The sequence below is a fragment of the Lucilia sericata genome, unplaced genomic scaffold (assembly GCF_015586225.1).
Source record: "Lucilia sericata isolate MDLA Ls3-8-SP2 unplaced genomic scaffold, ASM1558622v1 Contig000074F_arrow, whole genome shotgun sequence".
Classification (NCBI taxonomy): domain Eukaryota; kingdom Metazoa; phylum Arthropoda; class Insecta; order Diptera; family Calliphoridae; genus Lucilia; species Lucilia sericata.
The window spans coordinates 36,640-54,561 of NW_023994108.1; the positions used below are offsets into that span (position 1 = coordinate 36,640).

Genomic DNA, 17,922 nt, shown 5'->3' on the forward strand with positions numbered 1-17,922 from the left:
GTCAAAAAATTTACATGTTGCCACCGTGTTTTTTTAATTTACCTTGTAAAAAGACAATCCCACTCTCAATTGATTAGTAAAAAGTTCCCTATAATTGATAAAATAGATGCATATTTAAGACAAATAGTTTGTGCAATTTTTTAGTATTTCGCACAAATTTACTATGGATTAAAATGAATATAAAATTTATTTATACATTTTTTGTCCTAAAAATATAATGAATCCCTAGATAGATGTACATATTTTTTCGGATTGTGGCAACTCTAAATGGTGTACTTTGACAGTTGTATCTACCTCAAATAAAAAAAAAATGAGTGATCAGCTGTTGAATTGACTTCACCTTATAAGTGCACCCTGGGAGTAACACTAACTAGCCGGCTCACAGTCGATTTTAACCCGACGCCGACAGTTTTAGTGTCAGCCGTCGCTGTTGTTAATATTTGTCGGCGCAGGGCTCTGAATTTGGATACAAACATAAAGTAAATTTTGCACTTGAAAATATATTTAATTTTGTACGAAATTCAATTGATTTTGTTTGTATTTAGGAAAGCATGGGATGCATTACTAGTACCAATAAGCAGTTATATGCTTTTAAGAGGGATGACATCTTTAATGTCAGTGTTGTTCGCGTTCAGTCTGACCAATCGGTGGTGCTGGCAAGCCAAGGATTTCTAGAGATTACGCCTCATGAACTTATTTTTATTGCACCCGACCAAGAGCCAATCGCTTGGGCCCTTCAACATTTGCGAAGGTATGGACTCACAGGAAATATATTTAGCTTTGAAGCTGGGCGTCGATGTGCCACTGGTCCTGGTATCTATACTTTTCGGTGTTGCAACGCCGATCAATTTTACACAAAATTTCAAAGGTATATCAATTCTATGTCAGTCGTAGCGGATCGAAGCAACGCTTCGATACATCCTTCCCACATTTTTGGCCGTTTTGATAGTCAACCACATACAAATCATTATTTGGAGCCTACATCCGTTCAAGTTGTCGCAACCGTAGATGATCGCACGATTTTGCCTGAAACGTTTAACAACGAATCCAACGACTTTAACCTAAACTCCCCAGATTCCATTCAAAGTACATCATTAACAGCTGAAATAATTCACTTTCCCACATCTGTGCCATCTTATTCGAACGTGAGTCCTAATGCTCACTGCAGTAGTAATATATACATGGAACAACCAATAAAAGTTAATAATGAACACAATAATAACATTTCAACACATGAATTAATCGATCCATCCGCCAAAAATAGTCATGTAAAGACTTTAAACCCACTTTTAAAAAGTTCATCTCTAGATATACCGCCCGATGAATGTGCACCAATTTTAAATACAAATTTCGCTGAAACTCAAAGGCTTTATGAAAACATAGATTCCAGTGTAGCTAAATCAGCTAGAATTTCACAAAATATTTGTAATAATTTCTCAGAACGTTGTTATGCTAACGTCGATCTACTTCCGCGACTTGATGTGTCACACATTGGTCAAAGCAAATCGTTTCAAACCGATTTGGCGATGGAACAACAATCCACTTCAACGAATGATCCAATTGTTAATTATATTATTCTTGATTTGGATCAGCCGCGGAGTCCATCGCAGTGCTCGCCAAAAAGCGCGTTTGGTAGTGGTCAATCATTGTCAGGCAGCGGATGTAATGTTTCCAGTTTACAGAAAGAAGATTTGTCTTCTATTACGCCTACGATTTCTTGCGGTTCATCTACAATGCCAAAGGGATCAACTATTTCTGAGAATAGTTCCAATTTGCCAAATAACAGAATGGAATCTTCTGGTAGTTACACAAGGATAGATTTTCTTAAGACATTCGCCTTAATGAAATCCTCAACGAATTATACGGACTTTGATATTGATAATGACCAAGAGGAGTCGCGAATAACCCGCCACAGTAAATTTGTGCGCAAAGCATACTCCATAAGTGAGTAGGCTGGAAACTATATGTACAATATTAACGGGTTTCTATCATTCGCCGGTTTGTCGAAACTATTTACAGCTGATACATTTATTAAATTGTACAAAGCTTTATAGATTTATTCGAATTACCTTTTATCTTCGAATTATCATCAGATGAAGATGTCGAGGAGTAACAGTTGTTTATGTTCATTAAAAGCTCCCATACAAAGTCGGATGCAATCGAGAGTATATGTTTATATGTATATTTGTGAGTTTTTGTTGATGTTTTCTGTTTAACAAGATTTCCAATATCTTAACAAAGATGTGTCCCAAATATATACATATGTACATATATGTAAACACATATATATATATATATATAAATAATAAAAGTTTTTTTGGTACAACAGAAAAGTTGTAAATATGTATATTCTTAAAAAAATATTGTAGCAAATATTTACTGGCTCCCCTCTAGAATTTTTATTTTCTTCGACTCTAAACGTTGATTCAGAGAGAGCCCTCAAACGAGGCAAGTAACACATCGAAATATTCATCTAAGACCCATAAAAGTATATATATTCTGGATCCTTATTAAATTCTAAAACGATCTAGCCATTTCCGTCCGTCTGTTGAAAACTCGATAGAGTCAAAATGGAAGTAGCTAGCCAGCTGAAATTATAATGTTATTAAAATGGTTTTCAATTAATATTTTACAAAATCAAATAGTTATAAGTTTATTAAAAGTTAATTCTTGAATGAAGAAAATTATTGAAAAACAATTGACAAAACAAAATTATAAAATACAATGAATGTATGTTTTTATACAAAATTATTTAAAGAAAGTAAAAACATAACATTTCCTCCTCGTCTATTTCAAAACGTAACTAAGGAGAGTAACGATCAGGCTTCTTCTTAATGCGGCTTGATTTGCGTGGTTGTGGTTCTGCTATTGCTAATGGAGTTTTAGGAATTGATACCGATGGATTTTCATCCATTAAGGCTCTAGGATCATTCATTTCATCACTTCGATTATGACTATTTCCAATATTTTGTTGTAAATTTTCAAAAGTTTGAGGACTTTGTTGAACTGATTCTAATAATGAAAGAGCTAATTGGGAAACATTTTTATACCCTACACCACTTTAGTGGGGAGGGTATATTGGATTTGTGCTGATGTTTGTAACATACAAAAATATTCGTCCCAGACCCACCTTAAAGTATACCAATCGGCTTAGAATCGTTTTCTGAGTCGATTCGTCCGTCCGTCTGGCTGGCTGGCTGTCCATGTAAACCTTGTGTGCAAGGTACAGGTCGCAATTTTCAAGATAATTGGATGAAATTTGGCACGCACGTTTTATTTGACCCAGCGACGAAGCCTATAGAAAATGGTTAAAATCGGTCCATTATTTCACCTAGCCCCCATAGAACAGAACCCCCCGAAAGGGGCTTCTGAGCTCATAATTATGTTAAATATACAGGTATATCGATAAAATACGGCACAACTAAGTTTTATAGAAGTCTTGATGACCCTGCCAAATTTCATAAAGATCGGGCCACATTCGACCCTAGCTCCCATACAAAGTCCCCTTCAGAAAATTACTTGAATGTCCCAAATTATAAATACAAATATCGCGATGAAATTCAGCACAATAAAACATTATGTAAATATAAATATATTCACAAAATTTTACCGGGCTTGGTCCATATTTGCCCCTACCCCCCATATAAAGCCTCTTTCAGAGAATTAGTTTTTCATCCATAAATTGCTTAAATGTATCGGAACAAGGGAATATTGAAGATAAATGCTTTATTATGAAAAATAGATCGCATTTAATATTCATAGCTGGTGTAGGATATCATGTGGTCGGCCACGCCCGACTATACTTTCTTACTTGTTAAAATTAAAGTTATTTAGCGATTTATTCAAACGAATTTGATTAATATGACGTTTCCAAACTTTATTTCCAACATCAATTAGAAACATCATATTTCCAATAGTTTTTATTATTTTTCCGGGTATCCATTTATCCCCTTCCCAAAAGTTTCGACACAAGACATTATCATTAATTTTAATAGGAGGTTTTAAATTATCAGATCATAAGGTGTGGGTGCTGGTATGGCTTAAGAGAGAAAGCAATGTTCGAGGTTGTCGACCATGTAAAAGTTCTGCGGGAGATTTTCCACATGAGTTTGGACTAGTTCTATATGTTGTTACATAGGCAAGAACTGATGCTTGTAAACTTGAACCATCTGTTAATTGTTTTTTAACTGAAGTTTTAAATGTACGTACGAACCTTTCTGCATTACCATTCGAAGAAGGATGAAAAGGTGCTGTAGTGAGGTGTTCAATACCATGTACTTGGCAGAATACTTTAAAATCGTTTGACGTAAATTGTGTTCCGTTATCCGTCACAATTGTTTCTGGTAATCCTTCCATTGAAAATATGTTTTGTAGTGCTTTGATCGTAGATATTGTAGTACTATTTTCCATTTTTATAACATATGGAAATTGAGAAAAAGAATCTCCTACTATCAGCCACATGTTTTTCTCGAAAGGACCAGCATAATCCAAATGAATACGTTGCCATGGTAACGTTGCTTTTGGCCAGGGAGAAAACTGTTTTGGTGGATTTGTTGAGTGTGAATAACAAGCTTGACATGACGACACGAGTTTAGCTACATATATCATCATCAATTTTCGGCCACCAACAATAACGTCTCGCAATTTGTTTCATTTTAACTATCCCCCAATGGCTTTGATGAAAAAGTTGTATAATACGTTTTCTTAGGTGTTTGGGAATCACGACACGATTATAATTATTTTGTAAAATTATAACATCACCATTAAATGTCATGCTATTACGATGATCGTAGTATGGTAGTAATTCTTCAGACAACGACTTATCCTTATCTGGCCATCCATTTTGTATAAAATTTAAAACTTTTGTTAAATTATTGTCTTCTTTAGAAAATTTTGCAATTGCCTTAAAATCAATAGGAAAATTTTCAAATTGCTCATTAATGTTAATTTCATTAACTTCAATTGATTTATCAAACTCAACATCTTCTTTGTAAGGTAATCTGGACAATGCGTCTGCATTCCCATGGCATTTTGTACTCTTATACTTGATAGTATATACATAACTAGACAAAATTAAAGACCAACGCTGTAATCTGTTGGCAGACGTTACAGAAATTCCTTTTTCTGGATTAAAAATTTAAATTAAAGGTTTGTGATCGGTAAACAAAGTAAACTTCCTTCCATATAAACAATCGTGGAACTTCTTTACACCGAAAATAATAGATAATGCTTCCTTTTCTATCTGACTATAGTTTTTCCGACTTTAATTTAAGGTTTTTGAAGCAAATGCAATAGGACCTTCCGATCCATCTGGGTATATGTGAGATATAACCGCGCCGAAACCATATGAAGAAGCATCTGTCGCCAAAACTATGGGTAGTGTTTCATCAAAGTGAGCTAACTGAGTCATTTCAACTAACTGATGTTTAAGTTCTTGAAAAGAATTCTCTTGTTCTTTCCCCCAGAAAAAACTTTGATTTTTCTTTCTTAATAGATTGAGTGGACCACAAATTGTAGAGAAGTTTTTGATAAATGATGCGTAATAGTTAACTTTTCCTAAAAACAATTGAAGTTCCGCAATATTTCTTGGTCGAGGCATCTTACTAATGGCTTCCGTTCTATTTTCGGATTGTTGAATTCCAGAAGAACTAATAATATGACCAAGATACTCTATCTTTGGTTGCATAAATGAGCATTTTTCAAAATTACATCGAAAACCAGATTCATACAAACGAGTTAAAAGAAGTTTGAGATTATTAATATGATCTTCATCATTAGAACCGGTACATATTATATCATCCAAATAATTAACGCAGCCTGGAATGCCGGAAATTGTCTGTTCAATTAATCTTTGGAAAATAGCTGGAGCACTGGCTACTCCAAACGGTAAACGTTGGTATTGATATATTTAAGAAAATTAATTTTAGAAAATTCCTTTTTAAAAGTGTTTTTTGTAGTGTTTAAAAAATCGGTCTTGAATTGACCCCAAGTATGACAGAGGGTTAATTTTTGAAGAAGTTTGATTCCTAGATTTCTGAATATATTTTCGTGTAGTTTGTCAAAATGAATTCATAATTAAATATACAATATTTTGCTATTTTTAATGAAGAATATTAAATATACAAAAACTTGATTTTGACCCCGGTTTTTAGAGGGTTATTGATTTTTAATTTCGGAAATTTCATCAGAAATAACTTTTCATGGACTCGGAAATAATAATCGCAATTTAATTGATCAAAATTAAGCAACAATTGGTAATAATATAATTTTTACTTAATTATTGGCAAAAATTGCCTTTTTCCCGAAATCCTTCAAATTTACATCGCAGGTACGGTAAAACTATGAGAGGTATTAAGCTCATTCTTTCTGTGTTTAATTCTTATATATATCCAGTATAGAAAACTTTAATTTTTAATAATCCATTTAACAAAATTTTTTAAAGTTTGAAAATGGAGTTTTGGAGATGCTGTCAAAATAATGGCCCTTTTTTGACCACAGACTAAACCGAGTAAGCGTTATCCAATTTGAACAAAAATTCGTACTAGCACATTTATGAACCTTATAAAGATAAACATAATATTTTTTTGTTAAATTTTTCAAAACTAACAAAAATTTTCTTATATTTACTTTTATATGTCTTCAGAATCACAAAATTCTCGGGGGAAATTTTAATAACTCAAAATTTTTTTAACCAATTTTGAGTTTTCCCATCTTTTTGGAAAGACAATTTTGTAGACATTACGATTTTGCTATAAAATGGTGCAATAATTAATACTTAAAGCCTCATTTTGTGAAAAAACTCCAAAAAGTGCCATTTTTCCCATATAAACGCATTTACAAACTTTGGCGGCGATGCGCGGGCTCTTACCCTCAAAATAATTGAATAATATTTTACAGTCTTCCATTTGACGTTAAAATACAACATAATTTCGCTATTAGATGTTGATCCGAGCGAAAAGCCTATTTTCGACCCACCCCAATATACATACATAAATACATACAATAACAAAATCTCACTAAAAAATCATCAAAATGCTTAAATTTAAATCAATTTTTATTTAAAGAAAATATCTAAATTTATAAGTATAGTAATTTATAATTTTATAAATTTTAAATTAATTAACAATTTCTATTAGCAATAATTATCAATTACTTTGTTTACTTTTGTCAAATTTAAACACAAAAACATACAATATACTTAAACAAATTGCATACAATAACAAAGTCTTGTGTATCGTTACCGGTGGGCTCATTCAAAACATCAATCGGAGATAAATACGGGAAGTCAATCCATTTCGTATGCTTCTCCGATTCAAATATCAGATTCATTAATGAGTTGTCATGAAATTCAAGTTTTTCAACAAATCTTCTCTGAAGTGCCAATACGTATCTGTTAAAAGGGATCATATTTGCATTTTCATATATATAAGTATTGGAAAAACGTTTCGTGGAACATTTTGAGAGTTTCATTTAATTTTGTTTATTTTGTTCGGACATTGCTCTGTTAGTTAACGTTTATGCCGGGAGCAAGCATTTTTCACTATTGTTATCTCAATGTTATTTAAAACATATTCCATTTCTTTTTTGCAAAGTTGCATTATCCTCATATTTGTGCATTAGAACAAAACGTATATTGTTCTAAGAATTTTCATGTCACTAAGTTTAGTATTTAAACATTCGTTGTAAAAGAAAGAAAAGAAGACTCAATAAAACATTTTACTTACTTATACCCCATTTACACATACACGAAATCTAGTAGATTTCATTTAAAATCTTTTTCCAAATCTAGTCCGTTTACACTTACTATTCTTGACATTTAAGAAGATTTCATTTTTTCTAATATTTCTTGAAAAAGTGTGTGATATGAAAAATAAGAAGGAAAAATGGGATATTTATCAAAATTCCATTTAAAATAAAAAAATAGATATTTAAATATAACATTACCTTTTATTTTAGATTAACTTTTCATTCATGTTTTTCAATTTATAAAAATTTTGTCGACATTTTAATTTTTTTTGTTTGTTTTGTTTTCCTCTTTTTTCTTTGGCTCGAAATCTCATAAGTACTAGATTTCGTGTATGTGTAAATGGGGTATTACTTACTAACAAAGTCTTACTGAACAAACAACCCATCAAGTTTTATTGTTCAGTCGGCTTGATTTGTACTAACCAGTCAAACTATCAGTTTTTTTTACGTCCCTTAGTAAGAAAACGAAAACCACTTGCAAGTTATTGCAGCAGTGCGTTGACACAGTTGACTGACTTCAGTTAGCTTGTGAGGGAAAAATAAATACTTGAACTTTCTTCAGTTCAGTCGACATTTAAAAAAATAAAACTAAAAACTAAATATTAAACCCTGGATATAACCCTAATGGAGTATTCACTACTAGTAAATTTTTAGATTCTTCGTCAACTTCGATTTGCAAATAAGCATCAGAAAGATCGATTTTCGAAAATAACTTTCCGTTCTTTAGTTTGTGAAATAAATCACGAATTCTTGGAATAGAATATTGCTCAACATCCATTGGGGATTAATCGTAACTTTGAAATCAGCACAAAGACGAGTCTTATTATTTGACTTTGGTACTATCACGAGAGGTGAAGCCCACTGACTAAACTTTACCGGTTTCCAAATACCTAATTTGGTTAATCTCTCAGCCTCTTCTTTGAATGTATCAGCTATAGCATATTTAATAGGTCTAGGTTTGAAAAACTTAGGTCTAACATCCGATTTCATATAAATATGAGCTTGCATTACATTACACAGTGGGGCAGAATCGAAATTTTTTGGAAATAAATCTGGCATTTCTAAACGGCTGATCCGATCGGTATAAAATTTGGCGTGAGCGTAGCCAAGGAGTATTCGAGTTTAAGTTTTGAAGATGAACCCCGCAGATGCCCCAGGGACGGCGCTGTGGCGGCTCAAAGTAGGGTACCTACGACATGTAAAATTTTTAAACTCGTGCCATTTTTTTGTTATAGGCATTTAAAAATTTAGTGATACAAAATTTACCATACATTGGTCCGCCTTTTTTTCAATTTCAATTCTTGTTAGACAACAAAATTTCCAATAATATACAAAAAATTTCAGATCAATATCATTTACAGATCCAAAAATATACGTTTTTTAATTTAAAAATTCAAAAAATTTTAGATTTTTGCCGTTTTTTTGCCAAAAATGTGTCTTAACTCTTTTATTAATAAAATAAAATTTTCTTTAAGAACATAGTTTTCTAAAAGGTATCTTTACGCAGAACGCTTTGGCGTAAAAAAAATGTCTTTTTTTTTGAAAATGTTGCCACTGCGTCCTTCCGAATATGACCTATTTTTTATCAAAACTTCAACTTTGGGCGACATGTTCTAAAATCCCAAAGCTGGGATCAGAAAACTGAAAGCAGTTTTGGAAACCTCAATATGTTTTATATTTACTCCAAAAGTATTTTCCCAGCCCTGAAAGAAATGTGGACCCTATGGGCAAAAATGTAAAAAATACCATTTTTGGGATTTTCATTCCTATTTTTGGGAATTGCGGGATGCCCTTTGACATTTTTTTTTTTGCATTTTCTTATTTGAAATGACAAATTTAACAAGCGTTGAAAATTTCATTGAGTTTTGTTCATAAATAAAGATTTTGTCTTATATTACATATTTGTTAAATTTCTAAAACTATGATTTATATCAAAATTTTAATAGGGTCGCAGAAAGCTACAACAATTTAGTCCATATTTATCCCTTAATATTATTTTTTAGTTAGATATGAAAATTCTCGACCCTTTACAAAAAATTTCAAGCCAATATCTCAATTACATTCAAAAATATGTTCATTTAAACCTGTGTCCTTTAATCTCATCTTTTTCATATTTTAGTATTAAGTATGACAGAACATTTGGTGTTGAATAAAATATTTGGACAATTTTTAAAAATTATTAAAGACTATAACATTGTATATACAATAAAAAAATTATAATTTTAATTTGAGCCACGCACAACAACACCTAAATCACCCCACACAAACCATCTTTCCCGCCCACCGAAATATAAAACACAATTTAATACAATATCATCAGTTAGTATAATAGCTTTTTTTATTTGAACTGTTTATCTTAAACATAATACAATTAATTCTTACAACCTACTTATATAGTTAATTCCTAACACTACTTATTTTCTATAAAATAATCTGTTATATCGGTATACATATCCAGAAGGTAATATAAGTCCTTTAAATCTTCCTTGTTTTGAGATGATAGAGTTTCATAACAAATCCATCTTTTTCGCATAGTTGAAAGAACAGGATCAGAAGATAGAAGTAAACTATTAAAACTATCTTCATTCTGTGATTGCCTGGAGCATTTTCTTGAGCTGAATAGTTGAACATGCTTAAAATCTCGATTCCTCGCTTCCTGGGCTTCTTCTGTTAACTCTCCAAGTGGTAGAATATTCGATTCAATTATTATTTGACCATGACACAATACTTTGTGTACTGTTGGTGTTAGTTCCCTCCATGGATACAGAGATACAAGTAATTTAGAAATTTCAGATGTATATTCCCCAAATCGATTTCCATTAATTTTATGTTTACTATTCAGTACCATTAAAATAGTGTTAACTCTTCGAAGCAACTCCTTGTAGACCGGAGGTGGTGGGTTCGATTCCCACCTGAGGCACTGGTTAAGGAGCGCACAACAGGCCCGATAGAGGCCTAGGTGTATTTCTTCGGATTTGATGTATATTCATCCTCCTTTCAAACTAACTAACTAACTAACTAGTAAGATTCTCTGGCACACTTCTATATTTGAGGTCGTATGCTATGTGTAAAAAGTAATTCAAAAATCGTATTCTGGCATGAAGTGGTGAAATTCCGAAAGACAGGACTTCTTCATTAATACATCTGCTTTTGTTTATATTTGAGAATTGTGACTTTTTCTCATTACATATTGAGCATCTCCAGAACGAAGAAGTTTCTGTTATGACATTGCTGACCTTTTCATCAATCATTGTTAAGCTTAGCTGATATGATACGTTAATAGAGAATTCCTTTATTTTTATGCAAATGGGCTCCAGTGCATTTATTTCATCTTTTAAATATTCCACTAAATCTTTTGTTGTTTTCTTTGACTCCTTTATATATTCAAATCCAATGGGTCTACAAAAGTTTTTTGAACCCGGAGTTGTATTGATCCATATATCTTCAAATGAATTTCCGATGCTTGACGATGATGGATTAAGGGAATATGAACGAATTCGTAATGGCACTAATGATGACATAAATACACTTTTGTAATGTGCTAATGTCCGACTTCCACAAGCTTGTTTGTATTCTGGAAGTACTGATAAACCGTCACATCCCCACTTACACATTAAGACAACATCACAGTTATGAATTTTCCTTAGTTGGTCTTCTGAAAAGTCTGACACAATTCTTGATGCTGTGTTTTCGAGCAAAGATGATATATCAATACAAGCTTCCACATCATTAACAGCAATAGGTGATGGTAGGATAGTTTGTTTTTTTTCCTGGATCGCCTTGTATGATGGTAATATATTGTGTCCTTTTTCATGCAGAGCTTTCCTTAACTTGGTACTTATTTCGACTGAACCCAGTTCCAACATAAGCGCTATTGCTTCCTCTTCAGTAAAATTTGATTGTGATGTTGGAGTTGGTATACTTTCCACAATTCGCTTAAGTCATTTTGGTGATGCATTAGGAAGAATAGTTGCAATATGTACGGCATCCATAGGCTGGTTTTCCTTTTTCAGCATTCCGTTAAATGTATCAGCAATTTCCTCATTTGAGATTGAAAAATGTTTTTGTGTGACCCTCTTTTTTTTGACCTTGAACATAAGTCTTCGTATGACTTGCAAGGCGCTCCTGTTGATGTGTTGTAAGTTGAGATTTCCGTAGTAGTTTCCATCCAACTACAAAATTTTAATCGAAATTTCTTTTGATTTCCATCCACAGACTTACTTTTTACATCAAAAAGTTTTCAATTTTTGATATGCCTGTTTTGTCTACTTTTCTACTATATGTAGTTTTTATATAATTTGAAATGTCTTCAATTCTTTCTGGCCCTTTTGAAGATACACTCCATAAAACGGAACACAACTCTTCGTACTTTAATGTACTCTTCATTGTAGATTTATTAAATATGGTACTTAAAATCCGAGAAGTTTACTTATATACCAATTCTTGTCATTTCCGATACAGGTATTCCAAAGTAAAAAATTACGAATTGTAATATAGTCCTACATTTAGGACTATATTACTATAACCTGTAATTCAGTCATTGATATTTTTTATTAGTGAATGAATCGAAATTATCATTACCTGTATATTTTTACCTACATGATCATAAACGAAACAGAACGAAATGATCTGTCGAAAAAATTTAGTTAAAAAATAGTTATAAATTTCTGAAAATTTAAGCTTAATAGTACCTTTCAATTATAAGGATAAGCAAACAAATAGAAAATAGGTAAATATAATATTTAAATATGTTCTGTCATATTTAATACTAAAATATGAAAAATATGAAATTAAAGGATACAGGTTTAAATGAACATATTTTTGAATGTAATTGAGATATTGGCTTGAAAATTTTTGTAAAGAATCGAGAATTTCCATATCTAACTAAAAAAAGATATTAAGGGATAAATATGGACTAAATTGTTGTAGCTATCTGCGACCCTATTAAAATTTTGATATAAATCATAGTTTTAGAAATTAAACAAATATGTAATATATGACAAAATCTTTATTTATGAACAAAACTCAATGAAATTTTCAACGCTTGTTAAATTTGTCTTTTAAAATAAGAAAATGCAAAAAAAAAAATGAAAAGGTCAAAGGTCATCCCGCAATTCCCAAAAATAGGAATGAAAATCCCAAAAATGGGATTTTTTACTTTTTTGCCCATAGGGTCCACATTTCTTTCAGGGCTGGGAAAATACTTTTGGAGTAAATATAAAACATATTGAGGTTTCCAAAACTGCTTTCAGTTTTCTGATCCCAGCTTTGGGATTTTAGAACATGTCGCCCAAAGTTGAAGTTTTGATAAAAAATAGGTCATATTCGGAAGGACGCAGTGGCAACATTTTCAAAAAATAGGACAAGTTTTTTACGCCAAAGCATTCTGCGTAAAGATACCTTTTAGAAAACTATAAAATTGTTATATGTTCTTAAAGAAAATTTTATTTTATTAATAAAAGAGTTAAGACACATTTTTGGCAAAAAAAAAAAACGGCAAAAATCTAAAATTTTTTGAATTTTTAAATTAAAAAACGTATATTTTTGGATCTGTAAATGATATTGATCTGAAATTTTTTGTATATTGGAAATTTTGTTATCTAACTAACAAGAATTGAAATTGAGTCCATTTGGTCCAAAATTACGCCCGGTATTCAAAAAAAGGCGGACCAATGAGTTTAAGTTTTGAAGATGAACCCCGCAGATGCCCCAGGGACGGCGCTGTGGCGGCTCAAAGTAGGGTACCTACGACATGTAAAATTTTTAAACTCGTGCCATTTTTTTGTTATAGGCATTTAAAAATTTAGTGATACAAAATTTACTATACATTGGTCCGCCTTTTTTTCAATTTCAATTCTTGTTAGACAACAAAATTTCCAATAATATACAAAAATATCATTTACAGATCCAAAAATATACGTTTTTTAATTTAAAAATTCAAAAAATTTTAGATTTTTGCCGTTTTTTTGCCAAAAATGTGTCTTAACTCTTTTATTAATAAAATAAAATTTTCTTTAAGAACATAGTTTTCTAAAAGGTATCTTTACGCAGAACGCTTTGGCGTAAAAAAAATGTCTTTTTTTGAAAATGTTGCCACTGCGTCCTTCCTAATATGACCTATTTTTTATCAAAACTTCAACTTTGGGCGACATGTTCTAAAATCCCAAAGCTGGGATCAGAAAACTGAAAGCAGTTTTGGAAACCTCAATATGTTTTATATTTACTCCAAAAGTATTTTCCCAGCCCTGAAAGAAATGTGGACCCTATGGGCAAAAATGTAAAAAATACCATTTTTGGGATTTTCATTCCTATTTTTGGGAATTGCGGGATGCCCTTTGACATTTTTTTTTTGCATTTTCTTATTTGAAATGACAAATTTAACAAGCGTTGAAAATTTCATTGAGTTTTGTTCATAAATAAAGATTTTGTCTTATATTACATATTTGTTAAATTTCTAAAACTATGATTTATATCAAAATTTTAATAGGGTCGCAGATAGCTACAACAATTTAGTCCATATTTATCCCTTAATATCATTTTTTAGTTAGATATGAAAATTCTCGACCCTTTACAAAAAATTTCAAGCCAATATCTCAATTACATTCAAAAATATGTTCATTTAAACCTGTGTCCTTTAATCTCATCTTTTTCATATTTTAGTATTAAGTATGACAGAACATTTGGTGTTGAATAAAATATTTGGACAATTTTTAAAAATTATTAAAGACTATAACATTGTATATACAATAAAAAAATTATAATTTTAATTTGAGCCACGCACAACAACACCTAAATCACCCCACACAAACCATCTTTCCCGCCCACCGAAATATAAAACACAATTTAATACAATATCATCAGTTAGTATAATAGCTTTTTTTATTTGAACTGTTTATCTTAAACATAATACAATTAATTCTTACAACCTACTTATATAGTTAATTCCTAACACTACTTATTTTCTATAAAATAATCTGTTATATCGGTATACATATCCAGAAGGTAATATAAGTCCTTTAAATCTTCCTTGTTTTGAGATGATAGAGTTTCATAACAAATCCATCTTTTTCGCATAGTTGAAAGAACAGGATCAGAAGATAGAAGTAAACTATTAAAACTATCTTCATTCTGTGATTGCCTGGAGCATTTTCTTGAGCTGAATAGTTGAACATGCTTAAAATCTCGATTCCTCGCTTCCTGGGCTTCTTCTGTTAACTCTCCAAGTGGTAGAATATTCGATTCAATTATTATTTGACCATGACACAATACTTTGTGTACTGTTGGTGTTAGTTCCCTCCATGGATACAGAGATACAAGTAATTTAGAAATTTCAGATGTATATTCCCCAAATCGATTTCCATTAATTTTATGTTTACTATTCAGTACCATTAAAATAGTGTTAACTCTTCGAAGCAACTCCTTGTAGACCGGAGGTGGTGGGTTCGATTCCCACCTGAGGCACTGGTTAAGGAGCGCACAACAGGCCCGATAGAGGCCTAGGTGTATTTCTTCGGATTTGATGTATATTCATCCTCCTTTCAAACTAACTAACTAACTAACTAGTAAGATTCTCTGGCACACTTCTATATTTGAGGTCGTATGCTATGTGTAAAAAGTAATTCAAAAATCGTATTCTGGCATGAAGTGGTGAAATTCCGAAAGACAGGACTTCTTCATTAATACATCTGCTTTTGTTTATATTTGAGAATTGTGACTTTTTCTCATTACATATTGAGCATCTCCAGAACGAAGAAGTTTCTGTTATGACATTGCTGACCTTTTCATCAATCATTGTTAAGCTTAGCTGATATGATACGTTAATAGAGAATTCCTTTATTTTTATGCAAATGGGCTCCAGTGCATTTATTTCATCTTTTAAATATTCCACTAAATCTTTTGTTGTTTTCTTTGACTCCTTTATATATTCAAATCCAATGGGTCTACAAAAGTTTTTTGAACCCGGAGTTGTATTGATCCATATATCTTCAAATGAATTTCCGATGCTTGACGATGATGGATTAAGGGAATATGAACGAATTCGTAATGGCACTAATGATGACATAAATACACTTTTGTAATGTGCTAATGTCCGACTTCCACAAGCTTGTTTGTATTCTGGAAGTACTGATAAACCGTCACATCCCCACTTACACATTAAGACAACATCACAGTTATGAATTTTCCTTAGTTGGTCTTCTGAAAAGTCTGACACAATTCTTGATGCTGTGTTTTCGAGCAAAGATGATATATCAATACAAGCTTCCACATCATTAACAGCAATAGGTGATGGTAGGATAGTTTGTTTTTTTTCCTGGATCGCCTTGTATGATGGTAATATATTGTGTCCTTTTTCATGCAGAGCTTTCCTTAATACTTGGTACTTATTTCGACTGAGACCCAGTTCCAACATAAGCGCTATTGCTTCCTCTTCAGTAAAATTTGATTGTGATGTTGGAGTTGGTATACTTTCCACAATTCGCTTAAGTCATTTTGGTGATGCATTAGGAAGAATAGTTGCAATATGTACGGCATCCATAGGCTGGTTTTCCTTTTTCAGCATTCCGTTAAATGTATCAGCAATTTCCTCATTTGAGATTGAAAAATGTTTTTGTGTGACCCTCTTTTTTTTTGACCTTGAACATAAGTCTTCGTATGACTTGCAAGGCGCTCCTGTTGATGTGTTGTAAGTTGAGATTTCCGTAGTAGTTTCCATCCAACTACAAAATTTTAATCGAAATTTCTTTTGATTTCCATCCACAGACTTACTTTTTACATCAAAAAGTTTTCAATTTTTGATATGCCTGTTTTGTCTACTTTTCTACTATATGTAGTTTTTATATAATTTGAAATGTCTTCAATTCTTTCTGGCCCTTTTGAAGATACACTCCATAAAACGGAACACAACTCTTCGTACTTTAATGTACTCTTCATTGTAGATTTATTAAATATGGTACTTAAAATCCGAGAAGTTTACTTATATACCAATTCTTGTCATTTCCGATACAGGTATTCCAAAGTAAAAAATTACGAATTGTAATATAGTCCTACATTTAGGACTATATTACTATAACCTGTAATTCAGTCATTGATATTTTTTATTAGTGAATGAATCGAAATTATCATTACCTGTATATTTTTACCTACATGATCATAAACGAAACAGAACGAAATGATCTGTCGAAAAAATTTAGTTAAAAAATAGTTATAAATTTCTGAAAATTTAAGCTTAATAGTACCTTTCAATTATAAGGATAAGCAAACAAATAGAAAATAGGTAAATATAATATTTAAATATGTTCTGTCATATTTAATACTAAAATATGAAAAATATGAAATTAAAGGATACAGGTTTAAATGAACATATTTTTGAATGTAATTGAGATATTGGCTTGAAAATTTTTGTAAAGAATCGAGAATTTCCATATCTAACTAAAAAAAGATATTAAGGGATAAATATGGACTAAATTGTTGTAGCTATCTGCGACCCTATTAAAATTTTGATATAAATCATAGTTTTAGAAATTAAACAAATATGTAATATATGACAAAATCTTTATTTATGAACAAAACTCAATGAAATTTTCAACGCTTGTTAAATTTGTCTTTTAAAATAAGAAAATGCAAAAAAAAAAATGAAAAGGTCAAAGGTCATCCCGCAATTCCCAAAAATAGGAATGAAAATCCCAAAAATGGGATTTTTTACTTTTTTGCCCATAGGGTCCACATTTCTTTCAGGGCTGGGAAAATACTTTTGGAGTAAATATAAAACATATTGAGGTTTCCAAAACTGCTTTCAGTTTTCTGATCCCAGCTTTGGGATTTTAGAACATGTCGCCCAAAGTTGAAGTTTTGATAAAAAATAGGTCATATTCGGAAGGACGCAGTGGCAACATTTTCAAAAAATAGGACAAGTTTTTTACGCCAAAGCGTTCTGCGTAAAGATACCTTTTAGAAAACTATAAAATTGTTATATGTTCTTAAAGAAAATTTTATTTTATTAATAAAAGAGTTAAGACACATTTTTGGCAAAAAAAAAAAAACGGCAAAAATCTAAAATTTTTTGAATTTTTAAATTAAAAAACGTATATTTTTGGATCTGTAAATGATATTGATCTGAAATTTTTTGTATATTGGAAATTTTGTTATCTAACTAACAAGAATTGAAATTGAGTCCAT

At 31.4% G+C, this 17,922-nt stretch overlaps 1 protein-coding gene across 1 annotated transcript; it reads left to right on the plus strand.

The window, feature by feature from the left end:
* The first annotated feature begins 363 nt into the window (after nucleotides 1–363).
* LOC119616484 lies at nucleotides 364–2,346 on the plus strand. The gene is made up of 2 exons (XM_037972845.1): nucleotides 364–479; nucleotides 546–2,346. The coding sequence occupies exon 2, from the start codon at nucleotides 552–554 to the stop codon at nucleotides 1,950–1,952; it is 1,401 nt and encodes a 466-aa protein (XP_037828773.1). The 5' UTR covers nucleotides 364–479; nucleotides 546–551; the 3' UTR covers nucleotides 1,953–2,346.
* The last annotated feature ends 15,576 nt before the right edge of the window (nucleotides 2,347–17,922 follow it).